This window comes from Mus pahari, chromosome 8 (assembly GCF_900095145.1).
Source record: "Mus pahari chromosome 8, PAHARI_EIJ_v1.1, whole genome shotgun sequence".
Lineage (NCBI taxonomy): Eukaryota > Metazoa > Chordata > Mammalia > Rodentia > Muridae > Mus > Mus pahari.
Window position 1 is genome coordinate 92,014,785 of NC_034597.1, and position 22,799 is coordinate 92,037,583.

Here is a 22,799-nt window from a genome sequence, read left to right on the forward strand (position 1 = left end):
TATATATATATATATATATATATATATATATATATATATATATGTGTGTGTGTGTGTGTGTGTGTGTGTGTGTGTGTGCATGTCTATAGGTGTGTGTGGTGTGTCTCTGTGTATATGTGTGTGTGTGCGCATGTCTATAGGTGTGTGTGGTGTGTCTCTGTGTATATGTGTGTGCATATGTATGTGTGAGGTGTGCATGTTTGTGGGTGTATGTATGTGTGCATGTATGTATATGCAGTGGGAGTTGAACCCAGGCTTGTGCTGCGGTAATGGTTTTTAGCTCCAGGTCCCTTAATTGGCTTTTACTGCTTATACACTCTTATGGCTGGTTAGCTTTTATTATAAAACAATAAAATTAGTTGTGGTAGATAGTCTCGCCCAATTCTTGGGGCTTCTGAAATGTACAGTTATACTTCAGAATGTCTAGGTTCTCCTCTTTAGTAGGTGGTGGGGCTTGACTGGAGATGGTGAGGGTACATAGTACCAGCTGCAGGAATGGCGCTGCGTGCTGCCAGCCAGAGGAGTCAGTGCCTGGCCTTTGCGTTTCGTCAGACTCATCCAAGAAACAGGTGATGGAGTTAACAGCTCTCCCTATTTCTCCTTCTTCCTCAAAGCAAGTGTAAACGGAGCCACTGAGGTGGTACAGGCGTTAAAGGTGCCTGAGGAGTTGAGTTCAGTTCTAGACTCAGGTGGTGGAGAGACCCAGTTCCTGCGTGTTTTCTTCTGACCTCAACATATGCACTGCATCCTGTGCCCTCCTCTCAGACCCAGGCCAGTCACGTGAATGTCATTAAACTTTACTTTTACAAAACAAACACTATGATGTTAACAGAAAACCCGAACCTCAGGGATTGCTGCAGAGTACTTTTGAGGGTGTGACTTGTCAGAAGAGATGTGAGAATCCGTGGGGCCTTCAGTAGCTGGCCCAGGTCAGGGTGGGGGAAGGGCTACCCTAGGTGTCCGAACAGCACAGGGCAAGGCCTCGCCATGGGGCCCACATGGGCAGTGTGAGCTTGATGGGCCGGGCACAGTGGTTGTGGTTAGTGTGCTGGTAGGAAATGAGAGGGAGAAAGCCTGAACTGAGTGGCTCTAAGTACCCTGGTGACTCATGCAGGGCTTTCAGAGGCCTTAAGGGCTCCTGAGATGGGTGGGAAGCCCTTAGGAGTTCAAAGCAAAGACGGGACATAACTGTTCAGGAAAGCTACAGGATGGTGTCTGAATTAGGTTAGAAGTCATTAGAAGTCAGACAATAGCTTTTTTTTTGAAGGTAAAATAAAATCAAACAAGACATTGATTACTCAGGCCCAACTGGGATTCTAACCCAGGATCTCCTGAGTGGCTGCCAGTCTGACAATGTTCTTTACCTGGTGGTTAAGGCCTGTGCTTATCATTTCAGTTTAATATTTGTAGGCTAATTCTATCAGTCTCCAGTCAGAATGCAGAGGAAGCGCTTGTAGGTGAGAAGAGGAAAGAGAATGACTCACATTCTGACTCTTTCGGTGTATTTTACTATTTCCCATGCAGATATGATAATAAGCTATGAGTAGGTCCAAACGTTTTCCCTTCTGGAAACTCCAAATGTATGCCTTCATCTCTTGGATGAGTGGTTCACAGACCACTGGAATAGAATGCATGTGTGTTGTCTCCGCTAGCCCCAGAGACGCTGGGGATGAAGGACTGTAAAACTCCCCATCTCTTCTGCTAGGGACCGCTCCTGTGCTTTCCCATGGCACCATGGACCATCTTATGTTATAGATGCTTTACAAGTGATCTGAGCTAACTAGCCTTCCTTTGCGAATGGAAGGACTCCATTCTTTGCAATGGTGAGATTATTGCCCTACTACTACTACTACTACTACTTCGTCGTCGTCATAGCCCTGACTGTCCTGGAACTCACTCTGTAAACCAGGCTGGCCTCGAACTCAGAAATCTGCCTGCCTCTGCCTCCTGAGTGCTGGGATTAAAGTCGTGCGCCACCACTGCCAGGCAAAGTGTTACTCAGGCCCAACTGGGATTTGAACCCAGGATCTCCTGTTTATGAGACAGGCGCTATAGCCAACTAAGCCACGGAGCCACCTCTACTTCTCCTTGAGACAGAAGTGTCTTCAGTTGATTTGTCGTTGCTGTTATCCGACTGCCTGCATGTCTTACCTTGTGTCTGTCTGTTACCTGTGTGGCCACATCAGATCCATGACAAGAGATTAGATCCTTCTTCCCCAGTGGCTCAGCATTGAATCGTTACCGTCAGAGACCTCCTTCATGCATTCCACGCCCCCCCCCCCCNCTGTCTTTATTTTAAACTATAGCTCTGTGTGGTTATCTGGAAGGACATGGTGATCAAACATGGCCTTGGGGATGCTTAGGGCCTGAGACATAGAAAAGAGCTAACATTTTAACTGTGATAACTGGGAACATCAACCACTCAGCTACATTAACCGTTAGGACCTAGGAAACGCCTGATTTGCTGAATTTCATGTTAAGAATAACTATAAAAATCTTAAGATACCTGTGAAATGTCGTTTTGCTATTGAATAATATACCTTAAGCTTATTAAACTTGATGGAATTTTATAGCTCACATTAAATAAATATTTTATGAGCTCATTGTTACTTTCAACCCAAATATGTATAAAGCTTAATCTTCGTATAGCAAGCAACTTTCTTTGATTTACTCTAGATATTAGTTGTATAGGCAAATGAACTTGTATTAGACTTTTTTTAAAGGTGGCATGTAAATCATATTTTTGTAGACTATCACAATATGAATACAGAGTTGTTATAATGTCTTGGGCTCATAAATCTTCCTGCACACATATCATAGTGATTTTTAGATAATCAGATGTGTCATGCTTCAAATTAACAAGAACTTGTTAATTCTTGGTATTTCTAGTGATACTTTGAGAAGCCTGGGTAGAATCATTGACAGCCCTGTTTACGTAAGGTTGAGACAGCTCTACCCCTTTACTAGCTATTTGGGTTGCCTCCCTGTACAGAATGGAGACACGTTACACTTGGGTCCAACTCTTTCACCTGTATGTTAAGGAAAGTGCATTGTGGTCATCTCCCTCAAAATAGTTGTAGGACTTTCTGTACCTCCCTAGTCCCCATTTGTTTATCAGGTCATGGGGTACTGTGAAGACGAGACTAAGGCTGCTTAGGGTTCCGCGGGGAGAAGCGTGGATCAGATAAGCCACGGACCAGGTGCTGCCTCTCCAGGGGGCTCAACACAGCCGGCATATTGAAGCCGGTGTTTCATTCGGTGTGGTCGGTTTACACGAGTAAAACAAGAAAAGACAACCTTCACCTTGGCTTTAAGACTCTTTTGTTGTCCAGACATTTGAGTATGCCTGTGAGCATTTGTGGAGGCTTGTAAAGGCACAACATGATCACTAAGGGCCTTCGTGCTGGAGAGGGTTGTAGACAGAGATGAAAGGCCTGATACCCAGTGGTTTATGGGTATAGATCAAAATGCTGTGAGCTAGGTAAATGTTCTAGTAATTTGTGGCATAATAAAAAGTGTTTGTAAAAAGATTGTAATATCTGAAAGTATTAGGAGCTAGTAGTAATGCCTCTTCTGCTTTCACTGTTCTCACACTAGGCTCTCCCTGCTAGTAAGGGCCTTGTGGTTGGTCCTGTCTGTGTGGCATGAGTAGAGGCCCAACTTCTCATTGCAGAAAGAATAAAACAGAAGAGCTGAAAGGATACAATCCTGGCCTTACTTTCCTTTCCCTTCCAGGACTGTGACCACGAACAATGTTGTTTGAGTCACCTTGGACTCTATGGTTTTGAGGAAACCATCTTTTTTTTTTTTTTAATTTTTTTATAATATGGCATTTAGAACATTGATTTCTGTCTTAGTCATTGTTGTATTGTTTTCTATTGTTTTAGAGAGACACCATGACCATGGCAACACCTACAAAAGAAAGCATTTAATTGAGCCTGGCTTACAGTTGGTTTATTTTATTGTCATTGTGGCGGGCAGCATGGCCGCATGCAGGCAGACATGGTGCTGGAAGAGGAGCTGAGAGTTCTACATTTGGATTCCCAGGCAGCAGGAAGAGAGCGACCCTGAGACTGGCTGGAGCTTTTGAAACCTCGAAGCAGGGTCCCAGTCACACACTTCCTTTAACAAGGCCACACCTACTCCAGCAAGGCCACATCCCCGGTCCTTCTCAAGTCGTGCCATTGCCCGATGACTAAGCATTCAAATACAGGAGCCTAGCATGGCCATTCTTACTCAAACCGCATCCGTTTCCCTGAGGTGGACTTTGAGCCGATCAGTGTCCACTGTAGAAACTGCCAGAGGCTCACACATGTGAACATCTGAGGAAACAGACACATCCGTGCCATTGCCTGGGTGAAATAAAATGTGTGCGTATCATTTTAAGAAGGCTCTCATTTTAAAAGCGGAGACAGGGTAATTCCTAAGACACCCTGCTTTACCTAGTTCTCACCCATTTTCCTCAGGATGTAGACTGTGGGTAGACGCTCAGGAATTTCCCACTTAGGAAGTGCATTATAGTGAGAGAATCATAAGCGTGGTATACTTCCATGCTGTATATACCACGTGCTCACTCCCACAGACTTGCTTTTTTTTTTTTTTTCTCCAAACAAGAACGCCCTAGCTTGAGGGCATTGTGTCGTTGCTCAAGCCTAGAAACGAGCCCGTGGTAGGAAGGAGCCGGCGCCCAGGTGTCCGCTTCTCATTCCTGCATCCTTTCAGTCTGGCGTTGACCTTTGTCACAACGTGCTGTGGAAGGTGGTAGTAAAGATGCGCCCTCGCTGGGTGCGGTGCTGTATGTCTCTGTCTTGCCCACTGTTTGATGATTTTACTCAGTTTGCCTTCATACATGTATATATTTAAGGAAGTGCCTTAGTTTGGGTTTCTGTTGCCGTGGTGAAACAAAAGCAAGTTGGAGAGGAAAGGGTTTATTTGGCTTACACTTCCACATTGTAGTCCACCATTGAAGGAAACCAGAAAAGGAACTCAAAACAGGGCAGGAACCTGGAGACAGGAGCTGAGGCAGAAGCCAAGAGGGTGCTGTTTACTGTAAGGCTTGCTTCTCAGGACATGCTGAGCTTCTCTCTCTCTCTCTCTCTCTCTCTCTCTCTCTCTCTCTCTCTCTCTCTCTCTCTCTCTCCATTAGATATTTTCTTTATTTACATTTCAAATTTTATCCCCTTTCCTCATTTTCGCTCCAAAACCCCCATTTTATCCCCTTTCCTCATTTTCGCTCCAAAACCCCATCCCATCCCCCCTCCCCCTATTCCCCAACCCACCCACACCTGCTTCCTGGCCCTGGCATTCCCCTTCACTGGGGCATCGAGCCTTCTCAGGACCCAGGACCTCTCCTCCCATTGATGTCTGACAAGGCCATCCTCTGCTACATATGTAGCTGGAGCCTTGAGTCCCATCATGTGTACTCTTTGGTTGGTGGTTTAGTCCCTGGGAGCTCTGAGGGTACTGGTTGGTTCATATTGTTGTTCCTCCTATGGGGCTTCGAGCTCCTTCAGCCCCTTCCGTTCATTCTTTCTCTAGCCCCTGCCCCCACTGGGGACCCTGTGCTGAGCCTGCTTTCTTGTAGAACCCAGGACCACTAGCCCAGAGGTGGCCCCACCCACAGTGGACTGGGCCCTCAGCCCTGAATTGCTAATTAAGAAAATGCACTACAGGCTGGCCTGCAGCTAAGGTGTTTTCTCAATTGAGGGTCCCTTTACTTAGGACTTGTGTCAGATTGGTACAACAGTAGCCAGCATGGGAGGTTCGACTGTCTTAGGTTTCCATGTTGCCCCTCAAGTGCATCTTGATGTTAGCTATCTTTCCCATGTCCTCTTCCTCAGCCGCCTCTGTCCTCCCACTGCCCAGGTGATTGTCCCATCCCCCCATCCATATCTGTCTATTCCATTTCCCTTTCCTAGCAAGATCTATCTGTTCCGTCAAGTCCTTTACTCTGTCCCTACCCTCATAGTTCTATGGTTACCATCTGTTTCACAGCTAATATCCATGTGTAAGTAAACACATACAATATCTATCTTTCTGGGTCTGGGCTACTTCACTTGCGATGGTCTTTCTACTTCCATCCCTTTCCCTGCAATTTTTGTGGTGTCTTTTTTTATTTTTTTATTTTTTTAATGGCTGAGTAATATAGTCCATTGTACCACATTTTCCTTATTCATGCTTTCTTCTGTTTGGGACGTCTAGGTCCTTTCTGATTTCTGCACATCACTAATAGAGCAGCAATGAACATGGTGGAGCAATTGTCTCTTTGGGGTTGTGCCCAAGAGTGGTATAACAAGGTCTTGAGTTAGAGTGAGTTCCATCTTCCTGAGGAACTGTCATGCTGGTTTCCATAGTGAACATACTTGAGTCACGTGCTTTCTTGATTATCTAGTTTCCTGCAGTTTTTTGTTTGTTTGGTTGGTTGGCTTTTTGGTTTGTTTTGTTTTTAATATCTTTTGGATATTAACCCTCTCTCACTTATGTAGTTGGTAAGAATCTTTTTCTGTTCCACTTTGTCTGATTGATGGTGTCCTTTGCCTTACAGGACTGTCTCAGTTTCACAAGGTCCCCATTTATTAGTTGTTGATCTTGGTGCCTGTGGTAAACACCCTTCTGTTCAGAAAACCTTTCCTCTGCCAGTGAGTTCAAGGCTGTTTCCCTCTTGATCTTCTATGGCATTCAGCACGTCTGGTTTTATGTTGACATCTTTGATCTATTTGAAGTAGTGTTTTGTTCAAGGTGATAAGTATGGATCTATTTGGTTCTTCTACATCAGTGTTTCTCAACCTCTGGGTCACAACCCCTTTGGCAAACTTCTGTCTCCAAAAATATTTGCATTACAATTCATAACGGCAAATTTGTTACAAAGTAGCAACAAAAATACTTTTATGGCTGGGGTCACCACAAGATATATTTAAGAGTCACAGAGTTAGGAAGGTTGAGAACCACTGGGCTATATGCAGCCATTCAGTTTGACCAACACCATTTGTTGAAGATACTGTCTTTTTTTTCCAGTGTGTATTTCTGGCCTCATTATCAAAACTCAGGCGTCCCTAGGTGTGTGGATTTATGTCTGGGTCTTCTTTGCTCCAACACAGTGCCAGTGTGCTGCTAGAGCTCTGTAATTGGGATGGTAATACTTCCTGCAGTTGGTTGGTTTTTCTTTTCTTTTCTTTTCTTTTCTTTTCTTTTCTTTTCTTTTCTTTTCTTTTCTTTTCTTTTCTTTTCTTTTCTATCTATCCTGGTTTTTATTGTGTTTCTATATGAAGCTGAAAATTGTCCTTTCAAGATCTGTGAAGAATTGTATTGGAATTTTTATGGAGATTGTATTGAATCTGTAGATTGCTTTCAGCAAGATGGCCATTTTTATTATGTTAATCCCACGGATCTATAAGCATGGGAGATCTTTCTATCTTCTGACATCTTTTTTTTTTTTTTTTTTTTTTTTTAAATTTCCTTCTTCAGTGTCTTGAAGTTTTTATCACACAAATCTTACACTTGCTTGGTTAGGGTTACACCAAGATATTTTATATTATTTGAGGCTATTCTGAAGGATTTTTTTTTTCTATCTCAGAAATCTTTGTATATAGGAAAGCTACTAATTCTTGTGAGGTAATTTTGTACCCAGCTACTTGGCTGAAGATGTTTATCAGCTGTAGGTGTTTCCTGATGGAATTCTTAGGGTCGTATATTCTCATGTGACCTGCAAATTATGACATTTTGATTTTTCCCTTTCTAATTTGTATCTCCTTGATCTCCTTCAGGTGCCTTGTCTCTCTAGCTAAGACTTCAGGTGCTGTACAAAATGGCTATGGAGGAGTAGACAGCCTTGTCCTGTACCTGATGTTAGTGGAATTGCCTTGAGTTTCCCTCCATTTCAGTTGATGTTGACTATTAGCTTGCATGTCCCTCATATTTATTCCTAATATCTCCGATATATTAATCATGTACTGAATTTTATTGAACGCCTTCTCTGCACCTACTGAGATGATCGTATGTTCTTTGTCTTTCAGTTTGTATTTAGAGTGGGTTACATTTATCAATATACATATGTTGAATCATTTGGGCATCTCTAGGTTGAATCCCATTTGATAAAGGCCTCTGATCTTTTTGATGTGTTCCTGGATTTGATTCTCAAGTACTTTATTGAGTATTTATATATCTTTGCTCATAAGGAAAATTAATCTGTAGCTCTTTGCTGGGTCTTTGTGGTTTTTGGGTATCAGAGTAACTGTGGCTTCATAAGATGAATTAGGAAATGTTCTTTCAGTTTCTATTTTATGGAATAATTTAAGGAGTATTGGCATTAACTTTTCTTTGTCTGGTAGAATTCTGTGCTAAAACTACCTGGCCTGGGCTCTTTTGGGTGGGAGACTTTTAATGACTGATTCTGTTGCACTTGGGATTATAGTTTGCTTAAATTGCTTATCTGATCTTGGCTTACATTTGGTAGGTGGTATCTATTGAGAAAATTATCCATTTCTTTTTGATTTTCCAATTTTATGGAGTACTGATGTTTAAAGTCTGCCCTTATGATTCGCTGATTTTCTTGGTGTCTGTTATGTCCGCGCCCTTTCATGTTCGGTTTCGTTCATTTGGATATTCTCTCTCTGCCTTTTAGTTAATTTGGATAAGAGTTTGTCTATCTTGATTTTCTCCGAGAACTCTTTGTGTTTGATTCTCTGCATGCTTGCCTTTGTTTGTATATTATTGATTTCATCTGAGCTTTATTAGTTCAGCTGACCCCTCCTGGGCGTTCCTTTGGTTCTAGTGTTTTCAGGTGTTGTTAAGTACTAGTGTGAGGTTTCTCGTGCTTTTCAAGTAGGCGCTTGGCGCTATGAACTTGCCTCTTAGAACTGCTTTCATAGTGTCCCATAAGCCTGGGCATGTTGTATTAGGAAATTAATTAGTTATTTTAATTAATTTAAGAATTATTAAAATTTTAAAAATAATAAAATTATTAAATTTTGTTTTATGAAAATAATTATCAGCAACTTAACAGAACACCTGATGATCTCTAATGAACAAAAAAAATGGGTCAAGACAGAAATTAAGAAATTATAATTGAGTGTGTGTGTGTGTGTGTGTGTGTATGTGCTTCCCTTCTTGTGAAGCTACTAGTCTGGGATTATTCTCAATCTTTCCTGGGATGTAGTTAATTTCTTTAGGTTGGACTTTACCTTTTAGCACCTTAAATAAGGCTGAATTTGTAAATAGATATTGCTTAATTTGGGTTTTATTATGAAATGACTTATATTCGCCATCTGTTGTAAGTGAAACATGTTCTGGTTATAGTAGTCTGGTCTGGGCTGCCAGTGTGGTTGGTCTCTCAGAATCTTCAGCACGTTTGTTCAGGACATTTTGGCTTTTGTTCTCCCTTGGGAAGTCAGGTGTAATTCTAATGTGTCTGCCTTCATACATTACTTGGTCTTTTTCCCTTGCAGCTTTTAATATTCTTTCTTTGTTCTGTACATTTAGTGCGTTGATTATGTACTGAAGCAACTTTCTTTCCTGGCCCAGTCTGTCTGGTGTTCTGCGTGCTTCTTACAGTTCGATCAGGATCTACTTCTTTGGGTTAGTGAAATCTTCTATATTTCTGTTAAGAATATTTCCTGGACCTTTGGGCTGGCCTTCTCCTTTCTCTATCCCTAATATTTTTAGATCTGGTCTTTTCATAGTTCCAGATTTTTCTGGATGTTCTGTGCCAGGAGTTTTTAAGATCTAACTTTTTTTTTTTTGCCATTGTATTGTGTGTTAAAATGTCTGAGACTCTCTCTTTCATCTCTTATTTTCTGTCAGTGGCGCTTGCTTCTGTGGTTCCTGTTTGAGCTCTTAATTCTTTTATTTCCAGATTTCCCTCAGCTTGGAATTTCCTTATTGATTTTATTTCCACTTTCAGGCCTTGGACGCCTTTATTCATTTCCTCTTTAAACACTTGTGTCATGTTCATAAAGGGTGTTTTTAAGGTCTTTACTATTGAGAGCCTGTTGTGGTGGGGTTGCTGGGCTCTAACAGAGACGTGCTGTTCACTCATTGTGTTTTTACAATGGCATCTAGGTGTCTGGGATCGGCAAGATTGAGATTGTAGGTGCTTATATCTACTCTTGTCTTTGTTGGGTTTTGTTTGTTGGTTTCTGTTTCCTTTCTGGTTTTTAGGAGAATGTGGTGGCTGTATGTTGGGGTCCTGATATGTCTGGGCACTTCAGGTTCCAGGTAAAATGTGGTTCTGGGACCTGAGACGTGGGGATAAACTGGGAGCTGTGGCGGTCTTTACTAGATTAAGGAAAGCAGGCTGGCGGGATCTGGTAGTTACTCCCCTGGGAACAGGGACAGGGGGTGAGGAGAGGGCCCAGTGGAAGGTCTGCTGGAGAGCTGGGGCTGAGACTGGGGACTGGGCTTGGAGAAATGGTGGGAGGTGTGAAGCTCTGTCGTCAGCCTACAAGCTTCTCTTCCACAGGTGGCCTGTGTGTTCCCAGGGAGCGGGAGCTGCCGGTGCTCTCTCTCTCTGCCAGCTGGGAGAGAGCCACAGTGGATGCTAGTAGAGTAAGAGCTGTGCAGTCCACTGGAAATGGGGGCAAGGAGGAAGGGGCGGCTACGGGGGCTATGACAGGTGTTCTGCTGCAGAGCCATGGATGAGACTGGGGGACTGGGCTTGGAGAAATGGAGGCAAGTGTGAGGATCTGCAGTTCGCCTACCTGCCTTCCTGGGTGGAGTCAGCCCTCACAGTAACTCTGAGGATCTGATTTGCGGAATACGGTCTCCCTGTGCATGGTTTTGATGATATCGTAAAGCTGGTAGTGTGCTAGTTGTGGTGTTAGCAAAACTGGATGTGTTTGGCTTTGGTGGGTATGGCCATGAACAAAGAGTGCCTTTCGCATTTTTAAATGGTTGAAGAAAATCAAAAGACTACTTCATAGCCTGTGAATATGCTACAATTGAACTTTCACTGTGTGCGTGGGAAGTTTCTCTTTCACATAGCCTTGTTTATGTATATATTTTCTGGGCTGTTCTTGAATTCTCAGTAGTAGCTATGACTCCAACCTCAGGGCCAGCAAAACTGAAGTATTTATTAGTTGGTGCTTTCTTTAAAAAAAAAAAAAAAAAAAGGCGCACGGGCCGTTTGTATCTGTGGTAGGGAGCCCTCTTCTAGCCCACTGTGTGACTGTCCTTATTTTTACCTGAAGTCATAGAAGGGTTATCTCCCATCACTTGCGTTCATTTTGTTTCTCTTATGGATTTTGACAATCCCATTAACAGCATGTCCATCAAATATCAACCATATAAACCCGAGCCCATAAGACAAAAAACTTGAAGGTAATCGTAAGACGGACACTTGATAACATCTTCAGATGTCTTACTGATGCTTACTTATTGAGATTAATATTGAGATGTGCTAAACCCCATTTTCTAAATAGTCTCTTTACTTTTCCATGGTTACCTGTTTTTTCCCTGTTGTTGTTGTTGTTGTTGTTGTTGATTTTTATTTTCCTTGGCAGTCATTCCAGACTGTTGTTACTGTGCATTAGGTTAGGTGTAGTCAGCGCAGACGGCTTGCTTAGTGCATGCAAGGGCCTTGATTCAGTCCCCAGCATTGACAACTAGACCCTTGCTAGGAGAAACCCTTATGCCCGCCTCTGCCTCCTTACAATAGTTATTACTCTCTAGTTTATACATAACAGGTCCTTATGACCCACGTTCATCTCCTGGTTCCCAAGGCTCTGTTCCGAGGCTGCGCCCCCTTCTCCTCCCTATCTGCCTTGCCTCTGGTTAGCAGGTTTGCCTTCCTTCCCTCTGCAATGCTCCCCTTCTCCCACAGTCTCTGTGAGCACACAGATGCGCTTGCTCCTGCACGCTACCCCTTCCCTCATCCCTGAGCCCTACCCCCACCCCACAGTTCCAACCATGTATCTCCTCACTTTTGGTAAGCAAGCTCTCTGGAAAGACTTTTTCCATCACCTCCTATCTGCTCCATCTCTCGCACTAGTGTCTCTGGCTTGCTTTGTAATTTGTATTCGCTAGGGTCTGAGTTGTCCTGGTTTTTCCCTAGTTCTCTGCCACAGCCCTCTGACGTGGCTATAGCTCCTATGCAGACCATTCCCTACTGTTCCTTTGACTTGCTTTATAGTGTTTTTGTCTTATACCCATCTTTTCTTTGAGCCTCTTCATCCTTCAAGGTGGCCTTTCTCAGGTCCTTGACTGGTTCTCCACATATCTCTTCCTTACCTCTTACCACTTTTCCCTATTAGTTTCCATGGAATTCACGATAATTCCTCTACCTCTCAGGTTCTTGGATTATAAAATCTTGACTCCAAATATCCATTTTTTAAAAAAGATTTGTTTATTTTATTTATATGAATACACTGTAGCTGTCTTCAGACACACCAGAAGAGGGCATCATCAGATCCCATGACAGATGGTTGTGAGCCACCATGTGGTTGCTGGGAATTGAACTCGGGACCTCTGGAAGAGCAGTCAGTGCTCTTAACCACTGAGCCATCTCTCCAGCCCCCCAAATATCCATTCTTAATTAGTCATCCCTTAAATCCCTTGTCTTTTTGACTGTTTTCCCCCTTCATCCAGCACCTGCTTGTATTTTTCTGTGTGTGTCTGCTCTCCACTCCTGAGTGCTAAAGCCAAATACATGGGCCTGTCCTACACCATCTCAGCTGAGCTCAGCTTTGGTTTTGGCGTGTGCGTCTCGTGCTCTTTGTTTGAGTGGGTGGTGTGACTGCGTTCTTCTTTCTCCACTCCCATGTTCCCTGGGTGGTAGATGTCTCCACCTCAGCCCATGTGATAGCTTATAGTGCCCATCTGACCATGTGTTCTGAGCATCTCTGGTGAGGACCATGTCTTCCTAAATCTGCTGGGAAGCCTCCTTCGCTGTCCTCCTGGCCATCAGTCTGTGTGCCTTTAGTTCATCTGTGTGGCTGTCATTAGATACAGATCTAACTGTGCCTCTGTCTGTCAGAATCCAACCATGTACAGATACAGTATACGAGTCAGTGATGTCAGTGACTCCCCGGTCCTACCAGCATGTCCCTCAGCTGAGGCCTAAATGAACACTTGTCACTCAAGGCTGGATGCTGCTCTTCCATGCCTCTGCACCTCTGCTGGTGTTCTCCGTCCCAGGAGGGCATTTTGCCACACAAAGGCTCCTCCGCTGCCAAGGGCCCTTTTAAACATCATGCCTTCTGTTGGAAACTCTCCTCGAAGTGTGAGCCTCATTCTGACTGTGCTTCTCACTGTGTGTGCTTCCTGCAAGGCCTTACGTTCCTGCCTGCCTGTGTCTCTTCTGCTATAGCTGCTATTTAGAAACTGGAGTGGGAAGGAGGTTGAGCGTTCCCCATATTTTATTCATCTCAGTGGCTGTGGCATCCGGTTCTCTACAGTGTGATAGTGGGTGCCTGCTCAAGTGAAGGGAGAAGTGATTTTTCAAAGGCAGGTGGAAGCATACGGGTGCAGCAGGCTTCCCAGCATGGGAGGGAGCAGGAGAACCTCTTGTGCGTTTCTATGAGGAAGACTCGGTCACCACTGGAGACTGACCTTCAGTGCTTTCTGTATCTGTTGGCAAATACTGAATGGCTCTAGATGGATTTGTAAATAGTGATGGTCTGAGCTATTTTGTAGCTTCTCTTTCATTTCTTTTCCTTCCTCCCCACCACCCCCTCTCCGTCTCTCCTCCTCCTCCTCCTCCTCCTCCTCCTCCTAAGCCAGAAATCCTCAGCTTTTGAAGCACACTGCAGCTTCATCTAAGTGTGTGGCAACTCCCAGCAGCCCTACCCCTGTACCCATGGTAACCTGAAGGGGGCGCTATAGTGCTATGGCAGTCCATCTAAGTACTAAGACAGGGCTANCCTCCTCCTCCTCCTCTCTCTCTCTCTTTCTCTCTCTCTCTCCAGAATTGCACAGGCCTTTGCATATAGATATTGCAGTGACAGATGGCCAGCCCCACAAGGCTAAGCTGTAGAAGACTGAGGGAGAGTACATTTTAGTCAAGATGAGAAGCCATGAGCAAGGGTCACCAGATCATGACTTATTTAGAAAGTGGGTCTGTGTAAACTTTGAGGAGCCAGTGCTAGGCTCTTTTAGAAAGCCTGTTTGAACAGGATCATTCTGCCCTTCTGGGGTGACTCTAGGTCACCTGATTTCTCTGAGGGTGCTTAGGAGACTGGTGGGTTAAGAGTTGACATGGTGTCTGCGTGCTACAGCTTTGCCTTGTATGTGTGAGTGTAGTAAGAAGGGGAAGGATAAAGTGGAGGTTAGACATGTGAAGTGGTACTGACAGACAGATGTTCCTAGAAAGATCAGAGCCCTGTCCGTCCTGGCTGCTCCGCCTGATTAAACAGCTGCTGTGTAACTGCGCAGTGTGCCTGTAAGGATCGAAGGTCTGGGCCCTTTGGGAGATTTTAGAAGATGTTTGTTTTTCAAGACTGAGGAAGCCTGCTTGCATTTTTTTGTGTGTTTTACTGTCAACTGGCTGGTGTTTTCATTTTAACTGTGTGCCCCAGAATTTTTTAGTGACTCCCCTTTAGCTTAAGTTTTATAGGTTGGTTTTCCCAGTCGCAGGTCTTTACTGATAGTAATATAAAAATCATTAGCTGGGGGGGGGGGTGTCACAAGATTAATACTGATGAATTCAGTGAGTTAGTTGTTTCTTATGAGTGTGGGGGAGTGTTCTACAGGCCTGCTTCTTTCACTGAACCTATTACTGGCTTGAAATGTCTAATTATATTCACCTTTGTCTTCAAAGACATTATGCTGAACACTGTTATTTTAAGTTTAAGCTATTGGATAAAATAGTGTAGCTGTCAAAGTAGGAGTGGTAGGCTGGTTTTAAAGTAAGTAGACATTAGTTTAACATGTTTAACATTGTGTGTACTACCTTCAGCTCGGATCCCAAATGGCTTAAAAGCATCTAGGAAGGAGGTTATCTGCACATGAGTACACGGTATGAGCGCAGTGGTTTATAGAATACCTGACTGCATTAGTTGTTTTCTTACGTTGTTCTTCATGTGATGTGGGAGTCTGGGATTGCGTACCAAGTGTGTGAAGCTGTGGAAAACTGAAGAGAGTGTCAGATCCCTTGGAGCTAAGGTGGTGGTTGTGAGCCACCGGTGTCGGGGATGGGAACGAAGCTCAGGCCTGTACCACCTCTCTAGCCCTGTATTTCTTGAGTTTTTAACTCTGTTTAGGGTAGAACTGACCTCTAAGGATGGTCGCTGAGATTTTAATTAGATCAGGCTTCTCTTTCATGTGAATTAGATCATATTGATTCTTCAGTTTGCCTTTGATATTATTCGGAGACATATACTCAGTAAAATTTGAATATTCCCTATAATTTTTTGTGAGTCTAGGCAAAGCTGATTGATGGACTGTCAGTTTTTCTGGGAATTTCTCTGCCATCCATCCACACAATAATTTTGGCAGTGGGATGCAGAAACTGTAAGTTTTTTCTGAAAGCAATAACTGCCTGATATCTTCCCAGGATTGTCTTAGTGTAATCACTGGAGGGATTTATGTGGGATTTTTTTTCCTTGTAGTTATGTATGAGAAGGTATAAAACAACTTTACTAGTGTTTACTTTAAATTTGAAAACTTAAAGATGCACAGAAAATAAGTGAACAGATAACTGAGCACATGTGACCTTTTGTCCCAGGAGGGGTTGGAATTCAGTAAAAAGCACACTTCATGTCATGTCCAGGAGTTCCTACAACTAACCTTTTCGTAGAATAAGAGTGAAGGAAAATCACTGCAGAGGAGCCAATCACCTGCTTCTGCCTTGGGAAAATTGTCTTCCTCCTCCTAGGGTCATTTTGGGCATCTTTGAGTATCAAACATGTTAACATCTTTGTATTAAGAAAGTCCACTCTGCTAGCAGGGTATGACGGCACACATTTCCAGCACTTTGGCCAGAGAAGTAGGACCAGGAGTTCAAGGCCAGCCTCAATTACAGAGTAAGTTTGAGGCCAGGCCGCCATGTCCTCTGAGAAAGACCCTGTCTCAACAGAACAAACATAACAAACTTGAAAGTAAACAAATCAACCAAATGAAACTGCCCCCGCTAACTGTCCTGTGTTGTCTGTGACTTAGGAAGTGGTTTCTGTTGCAGACCCTTAACCCCACAGAAAGGGATGGAGAGGAAACGTCCCTTCCGCCTTTGCTCCCTCCCCTTCTCCTCCGCAGCAGAGCCGTGGGCACTGATAGAGCAACATTGTTTTGTGAGATCGCCTCTATAATAATTCTCCTCCCTCTGCCTAAGTACCCAGCTCCTTTCTGAAGAACAGTGTAGAGTGTTCTTTCTTGCAATAGACGCTATCTGTTCCTGCTTGTGATCTTGCTGTCATAGCTGTAATAACTGTGCCATTGTGCAGGAAGGCTGGGCCACTGTAGTTATTGTGCAGAATAATGGATGCTGTTTACTTGTGATGTGTTGTCCCCCTGCATCTGTGGATGAGAACACGAAGTCATTGTAATTGGCCTGGCGCATGATCAGACTCATATAAAATATCATTGTCTGTCCATCAAGTTAGCAGTCACAAAGGACTATTGACTTTGTTTTCTGTACACAGAATTTGTAATGACAGATACCCTGTAATTGTGATTGAAGGTGGTAAGAGCAACCACCTTGTGTGTGTGTTAACTACAATTTTATGGTATATTGGGGGTGGGGGTGGGGTGGGGTCTGGTTCTGAGTGTCCATGTCTGCTCCGACTCAGTGAGAACTGCTGAAGCACAGACATACAAGTTGAATAAGGGACTCACAGGACCTGTGTCAGTTAGGAACCAGACCTCATGACAGCGTCTCCCAGGCAACCTGAGGATTTGGAATATAGTTGCTTGGCTGGCTTTCCTTGCCTATATAGGAAGTAAAATCATGTTTACGTGACTGAAATAGTACTCATCACTTAAGACGCTGGGCGGAGGCGGAAACAATTCTGCTCTTTTAAACACCTCAGTGGGATTTTCAAGGATCCAGCTTACCGTTTGCTTGACTGCCCACATCCTCCATGCTCCCCATCCCAGGACCCACTTCAGACACTTCTCAGTGGTGGACAAACGCCCGTTAGCAGGCACCGTAGAAAGGCCCTGGATGCTTTTCAGGGTTGGTCTTCTCTTTTAAGAATGGATTTGTTTAATTTGTGTGCATGCATGCGTCCCGTGCGCATGCCTGGTACCCATGTTCTGTGCGCATGCCTGGTGCTCACGGATCTCCGAACCTCTTCCAGAAGAGCTGGAGTTCTGAGTTGTTGTGAGCACGGGGTCTCTGCAAGAGCTACAAGCGCTCCTGCTTCCATCTCTAAAACTTTATCTATATAAAAGGTTTTGATCAGTGTGTTCTGAAATTAACTGCATTGAAAATAGACCAAATAATATTTAGAGCTCTGAACTTAGTTTAATATTAAAAACATGTCCTCAAACTTTTAGAAATGTCAAGTTTTCTTGTTTTTTTCCCCTTTGATATTGTTTTATGTGATCACAAACACTTAATTTTTATTCAGAAATAGAAAATGCTTCTAACATAGAAGGCTGAATTTCCCTTTTTATATTGCATTTAATCAGAATGAGGCAGATTTGCTATTTCTCAGTAGTTGTGTGAATGGGGCCTAACTCATAAATGGCTTGTTTTTACATATTTTCCTTAGATAAATGGAAGTCAGTTAATGTATGAAAAGTTGCTTTGTTTTCCTTTCTTGAAAAAAAAAAGTTTCCTTTTCCCCCTCTGATGAACCACCATCTGCCTGTGTAGCACTAACTGCTGCTGTTTTTGCTTCCGTGACAGCGAGCCGATGGCGGAGTCTCTTCTCTTCACCTGCCTCCCTGGCTTTCCCTTATAGCCCTGTTGCAAGACTCAGCCCTTATAGCAATGGCATTAGTACTCCCAGCTCCTCTAAAACCTCCAACAAAGCAATACTAACACCTGAAAGAACAGGTAATATTTCAGTTCTGACCAGCTGCTTGCTTTGCTACTGTAGCCATGAAACACGACGCACGCGTTCATCTGCCGCGGGAAAGCCCGAGGGTGACCTAGTGTCTTGGAGGTTATGCTGCACGCTTCCTCTGGGCACGGAATACGCATGCGTCCATGTGCTTGTTCACTGCTTGGCTAGGTTGTGTTTGGTAGATTTCCCTCTCTAGCGAAAGCACACATGTAGGTACACGTCCCCGAATGCTTGACTTGGATGGGATATGAGTTTAGGTACTTCTTTACTGATTTCATGATCACACGACTTTATGTCATTTTCAAGAGTTTGTGTTTTCTGTTAGATTTTGAATCCAGGCCTCAGCAAGAAGGACTGTTGGATTTTTTTGAAATTAGAGTCTCTTCACCATTGCCCTTTTTGTCATAGCATTGGTGTGAATCCATCAAAATAACACTCTTTCATTTGGCTCGTTTCTTCTTTGGTTCATTTAGACTAGCCCACTGATTATTTTTCCCAAGGGATCAGCAAGCCTCCTGTGATAGTTCACTGGTCAAAATTATGAAGTTGTATATGATTTTATATAAATGGTTGTTTTATGCATGGCCTTTTCCATTTATGACACTACTGTGTCTGCCCACTAAAAATGGACTGGGTTAAATTTAATTGTGAAATATATAATCAGTTATTGCCAGAGACAGTCATCTAATTATCAATTAAAAGCATACATATATATGCATATATTGTATATACATGGATGCATTTATATACATATAAATTTTGTATGCACATTTTTCTTAGCATGTGTGTGTGTATATCCTCAAACACCACTCCCTTAGATTTTGGCACTAATTTTTTAGTAGTCAGTATAGAGCGATTTTGCTTTCATTCTAGAAGTTGGATTTGAAAAAAAGAAAACAATAAAAAAATTGTTTTATACTTATAATTTATAAACATGTAAAGACATTTATTGTTTGTCAAATGGTGACATGTCAGTCTTTTTGTGACATGTAAACAAGAAAAACGCCACTTGTGTATGAGTTATAACACATGTATACTTAGGATTTCTGTAAATAATAACGTATTTCCTCTATGTTCTAGGTTATACCTCCAGGGGCTCTCCACTTAGCCCCCAGTCATCCATCGACAGTGAGTTGAGTACCTCAGAGTTGGAGGATGATTCTATATCCATGGGATACAAATTACAGGACCTTACTGATGTTCAGATCATGGCTCGTCTGCAAGAAGAGAGTATGTTCTTTTTAATTGAGGGACACCAGGTTCCCCATTTAGACAATAAGTGATGGAGAGTCATGAACTTTTCCCAGGGAGTGGTCAGACAAGTGCATTCTTTGTTTCATATCAGCTTCCTTTGTAGTTGGAAGAGTTACAGGTTCCTTAAGTGTTGAAGAACATTGTAGATGTTAGGCCAACTCTCAGCATCATTGATCTATGGAGATTGTAGGCATTCCAGAACATTCCACTCACAGCAGTAGGTAAAAACTGACACACAACGGTTCTCAGCATCTTTATTTGCAATAGCTTGTATTGGTTACTTTACTGTTGTTGTGGTTAAACATCAGATGCACAGGCAGCTTAAGGAAGAAAGAGTTTATTTTGCTTATGGTTCCAGAGGGGTGAGAGTCCACTATGACAATGGTGAAGGATGGCAGCAAGCAGCAGGCATGGTGACAGGGGAAGGAAGCTGAGAGATCATGCCTTTAACAGCAAACCAGAAGCAGCAGAGTGAACTGGAAGTAGGGCCAGGCTATGAACTCTCAAGGCCTGTAGCTAGTAGTGCTGTGCAGGGCTCACAGCTCCTAAATGTCTCTATTCAGCGCCCTCAGCTGGAGATCAAGTGCTCAAATGCAGGAGCCTATGGAGGGTATTTCTCATTTAGACCATCACCTTCTAGCTGGAGTGTGTTTAGATGCCTTTTGGTAATGAAGGCTTAAGTAAACGTGAAATATCCATATCCTAGAGTGTAGTACTCGTCAGTAAACAGGGACACACTTACTGATAGGTCACCTTGGGTGGGCTCTCCAGAATCACAAGAGATGGTGTTCAGTGTAACTATTTCTGCAACCATTTGAAGTGATAGGCCTTGAGAAGTATGGGGCAGATTGGTGGCTGGGGGTGGGGCTGAAGGACCTGGAAGGAAGATGGTGGTGAATGGACTTTGAACAGGGGTTCAAACAAAGGGTTTCATGGTGTAGAGATGCCTGGGAGTGTGAGTGGCATACACACATGCAGCTAGTTTAGTAATTATAAGAAAGTTAATATTGACCTGCACATAAATAAGTAAGTGGAAAAAAATCTGAATAAAACGGGTAGATTATAACACTGTTGACATCCTAATTATTATTCTAATAAAAAATTTGCAGAAATGTTGGAAACTGGGTGAGGTCCTTGAATCACTTCCTAGGGCTTTGTGGGGGCCCATAGTAATCTTTAAAAAAATATCAATAAAAATGTATTAATATGCTCCAGGCTAAGTGACTGTGGAAAATCACTGGAACTGAGCAGTTTCCCAAGTCATCTTTGTGTGAGGTGCTTCAGAGGCATTGGTATCAAGGGCACAGTAAAGTGTGCATTGCAGCGCTGGCTAAAGCTTGTTTATCTCTTCAGACCAGCATAGTGGAAACTGTTAAACACACCAGTTTCCTCATTTTAGAATTACTCAAGAGCCCTGCAAAACACATGGTGACACTTATGGAGGGTTTAATAAGACACAGGGCGAAGTGCAAGGCAGTTACTTTGTATCATTAACTGTGAATTTAAGTGCTTAGTCAAAACGTGGAAAAAGATTGGATGTCATTTTTAGATATTGAGTAGCCATGAAGAGACTACTTTAAAAATTGGCTATGGGCAATTTTAGGAATAAAACAGTGCATTATAACAACTTTATAATAATGAAAAACAAAGACAGTGTGACTGTCTGTGGGGTGGATGCTATCAAGGATGGCGAGGATGGCCTAAAACTACTGAAGCGTTGAAACATCGTGGTGCTCTGAAGACATTATAGCTAGTAACATAAAAGAAGGTGAGAGATGACCTTGTTCGAAAATATTCACTCCTCAGGTTTTAAACTTTCTTCTTAGTCCTGGACATCGGTAGAGGGAGCAGGTACCTTACTGCATCAGGATTTGGTTTTTGTAATTCTTTTGGCTCACAGGAATTTGTAGTTATAGTGACTATTTTTTCCTAAACTCTGTCTTCCTGACTGTATTCAAACCTGAAAAAGGATAATTTGGACATTTTTATAGGTAATGATTTCTGGAGCCATAGCAGATAGGTCTGTCTTTACAGCAATGGTTACATAGTTTTTTTCAAAATTGGCTGATCTAACATTAGATATGTGATTGGTAGATAAATGTGTGTGTTTTTTTTTGTTTGTGTTGGGGGGTATTTAATGTCCTTAAACAAAATGTTGTGTCCTTGTCTGAGTGACTTATTGCCATTTTAAAATACAAATGTCAAGTACTGTGTGTTTCCCTAGGTCTCAGGCAAGACTATGCTTCCACGTCAGCATCTGTGTCCAGAAACAGTTCCAGTGTGTCCCTGAGTTCAGGGAAAAAGGGGACATGCAGTGATCAAGAGTATGATCGCTACAGCCTGGAGGACGAGGAAGAGTTCGACCATCTGCCGCCACCCCAGCCCCGTCTTCCGAGGTGTTCGCCTTTCCAAAGAGGGATTCCCCACTCACAGACTTTCTCCAGCATCCGGGATTGCAGGAGGAGCCCCAGTGCCCAGTATTTCCCCTCAAATAACTTCCAGCAGCCACAGTATTATTCACCTCAAGCCCAGACTCCAGACCAGCAACCAAATAGGACCAATGGAGGTAGGTTATGCTTCCAGCCAGTGAGGCCGGTCTAGGTTTATCATCCTCATGCCCTTGCCAGTTTGGTCTAAACTTATATCTAACGTTGGCAACCTCCTATCTTAGCTAGATGTCAGCTTTATAGATTTCTGACTTCAGAAATGATGATCCTGTCTTGGAATGATATTCTGTGTGTTGTATGATCTTCTGTGCACGCACGCGCGCACACACACACACACACACACACACACACACACACATACACACAAACATGCTGGCCTCACACCTGTGCTACATGCTTTGTACTGACTGAGCCACCTCTCTGCCCCCATGTGTGGAGATCTTTATGTTTGTCTACCGTGAGGTGGCAGTATTGGGCAGGCTGGAGGCTTCATGGCTGAGCTTCCTGTGGTTAAAGACCCTCTATTGCCTTCACAGCACCAATAGCCTGGCACTGTGGGGTTTGGGCTTAGAGCGTCCACAGTGAAGATTTGGGAGCCTGCTGCTCTTGCACCCTGAGATTTAGGAGGGGCTTGGGGAAGCATGCATCTAATTCCCAACTTCAAATCGATAGCCACAGAGCAGCAGGACGAGGGAGACTGCTGCTCTGTGTGGGAAGGAGAAACTGGTCGGTAATTCACGTCTGTGTGATGGGCTATAATTCTCTTTCACATTGTTTACTGTCCTCTCCCTCACATCCCAAGACATTAGAGTCTGACTGCTCGGAACCACCGAGAGAACAGTTGTGTAGCACTCCAAGGCTGGTGTGTGTGTGTGTGTGTGTGTGTGTGTGTGTGTCTGTGTCTGTTTGTTGATGATCAGCCAGAACCTCCATGCAGAACCTAGAAAAGGGGAAGAAACTACTTGGCTATTTTGTACTTATATAGTTAGAGCTTTTAATTATTAAATCACACCATTTCTCAAAGTCTGTAAGTAGGCAAATAGTTCTTTAAAATGTCAGTAGGGTGAATACAAATGGGATTAGTGATCAAACATTCTTAGTTTTCACCTTTCCTTCCTCCATACTTGAAATATTACTGTAGACTAGAAATTCATTTGAA

The 22,799-nt window shown here is 43.2% G+C and overlaps 1 protein-coding gene and 1 non-coding gene across 3 annotated transcripts in view; one reads left to right on the forward strand and one right to left on the reverse strand.

Moving 5' to 3' along the window:
• The window catches only part of Slain1 (SLAIN motif family member 1), a 52,709-nt gene that overhangs the window by 14,942 nt on the left and 14,968 nt on the right, over positions 1 to 22,799 (forward strand). Inside the window, exons 3-5 of one of the 2 annotated variants that reach the window (XM_021203316.2) lie at positions 17,780 to 17,929; positions 19,020 to 19,169; positions 21,418 to 21,759. In XM_021203316.2, coding sequence (XP_021058975.1) covers positions 17,780 to 17,929; positions 19,020 to 19,169; positions 21,418 to 21,759 — 642 coding nt within the window. The remainder of the gene's footprint in view (positions 1 to 17,779; positions 17,930 to 19,019; positions 19,170 to 21,417; positions 21,760 to 22,799) is intronic. The other variant, XM_021203317.2, reaches the window with a different exon arrangement.
• Trnam-cau lies at positions 2,001 to 2,074 on the reverse strand. Its single transcript has one exon. It is a non-coding gene; the product is annotated as a tRNA-Met (tRNA).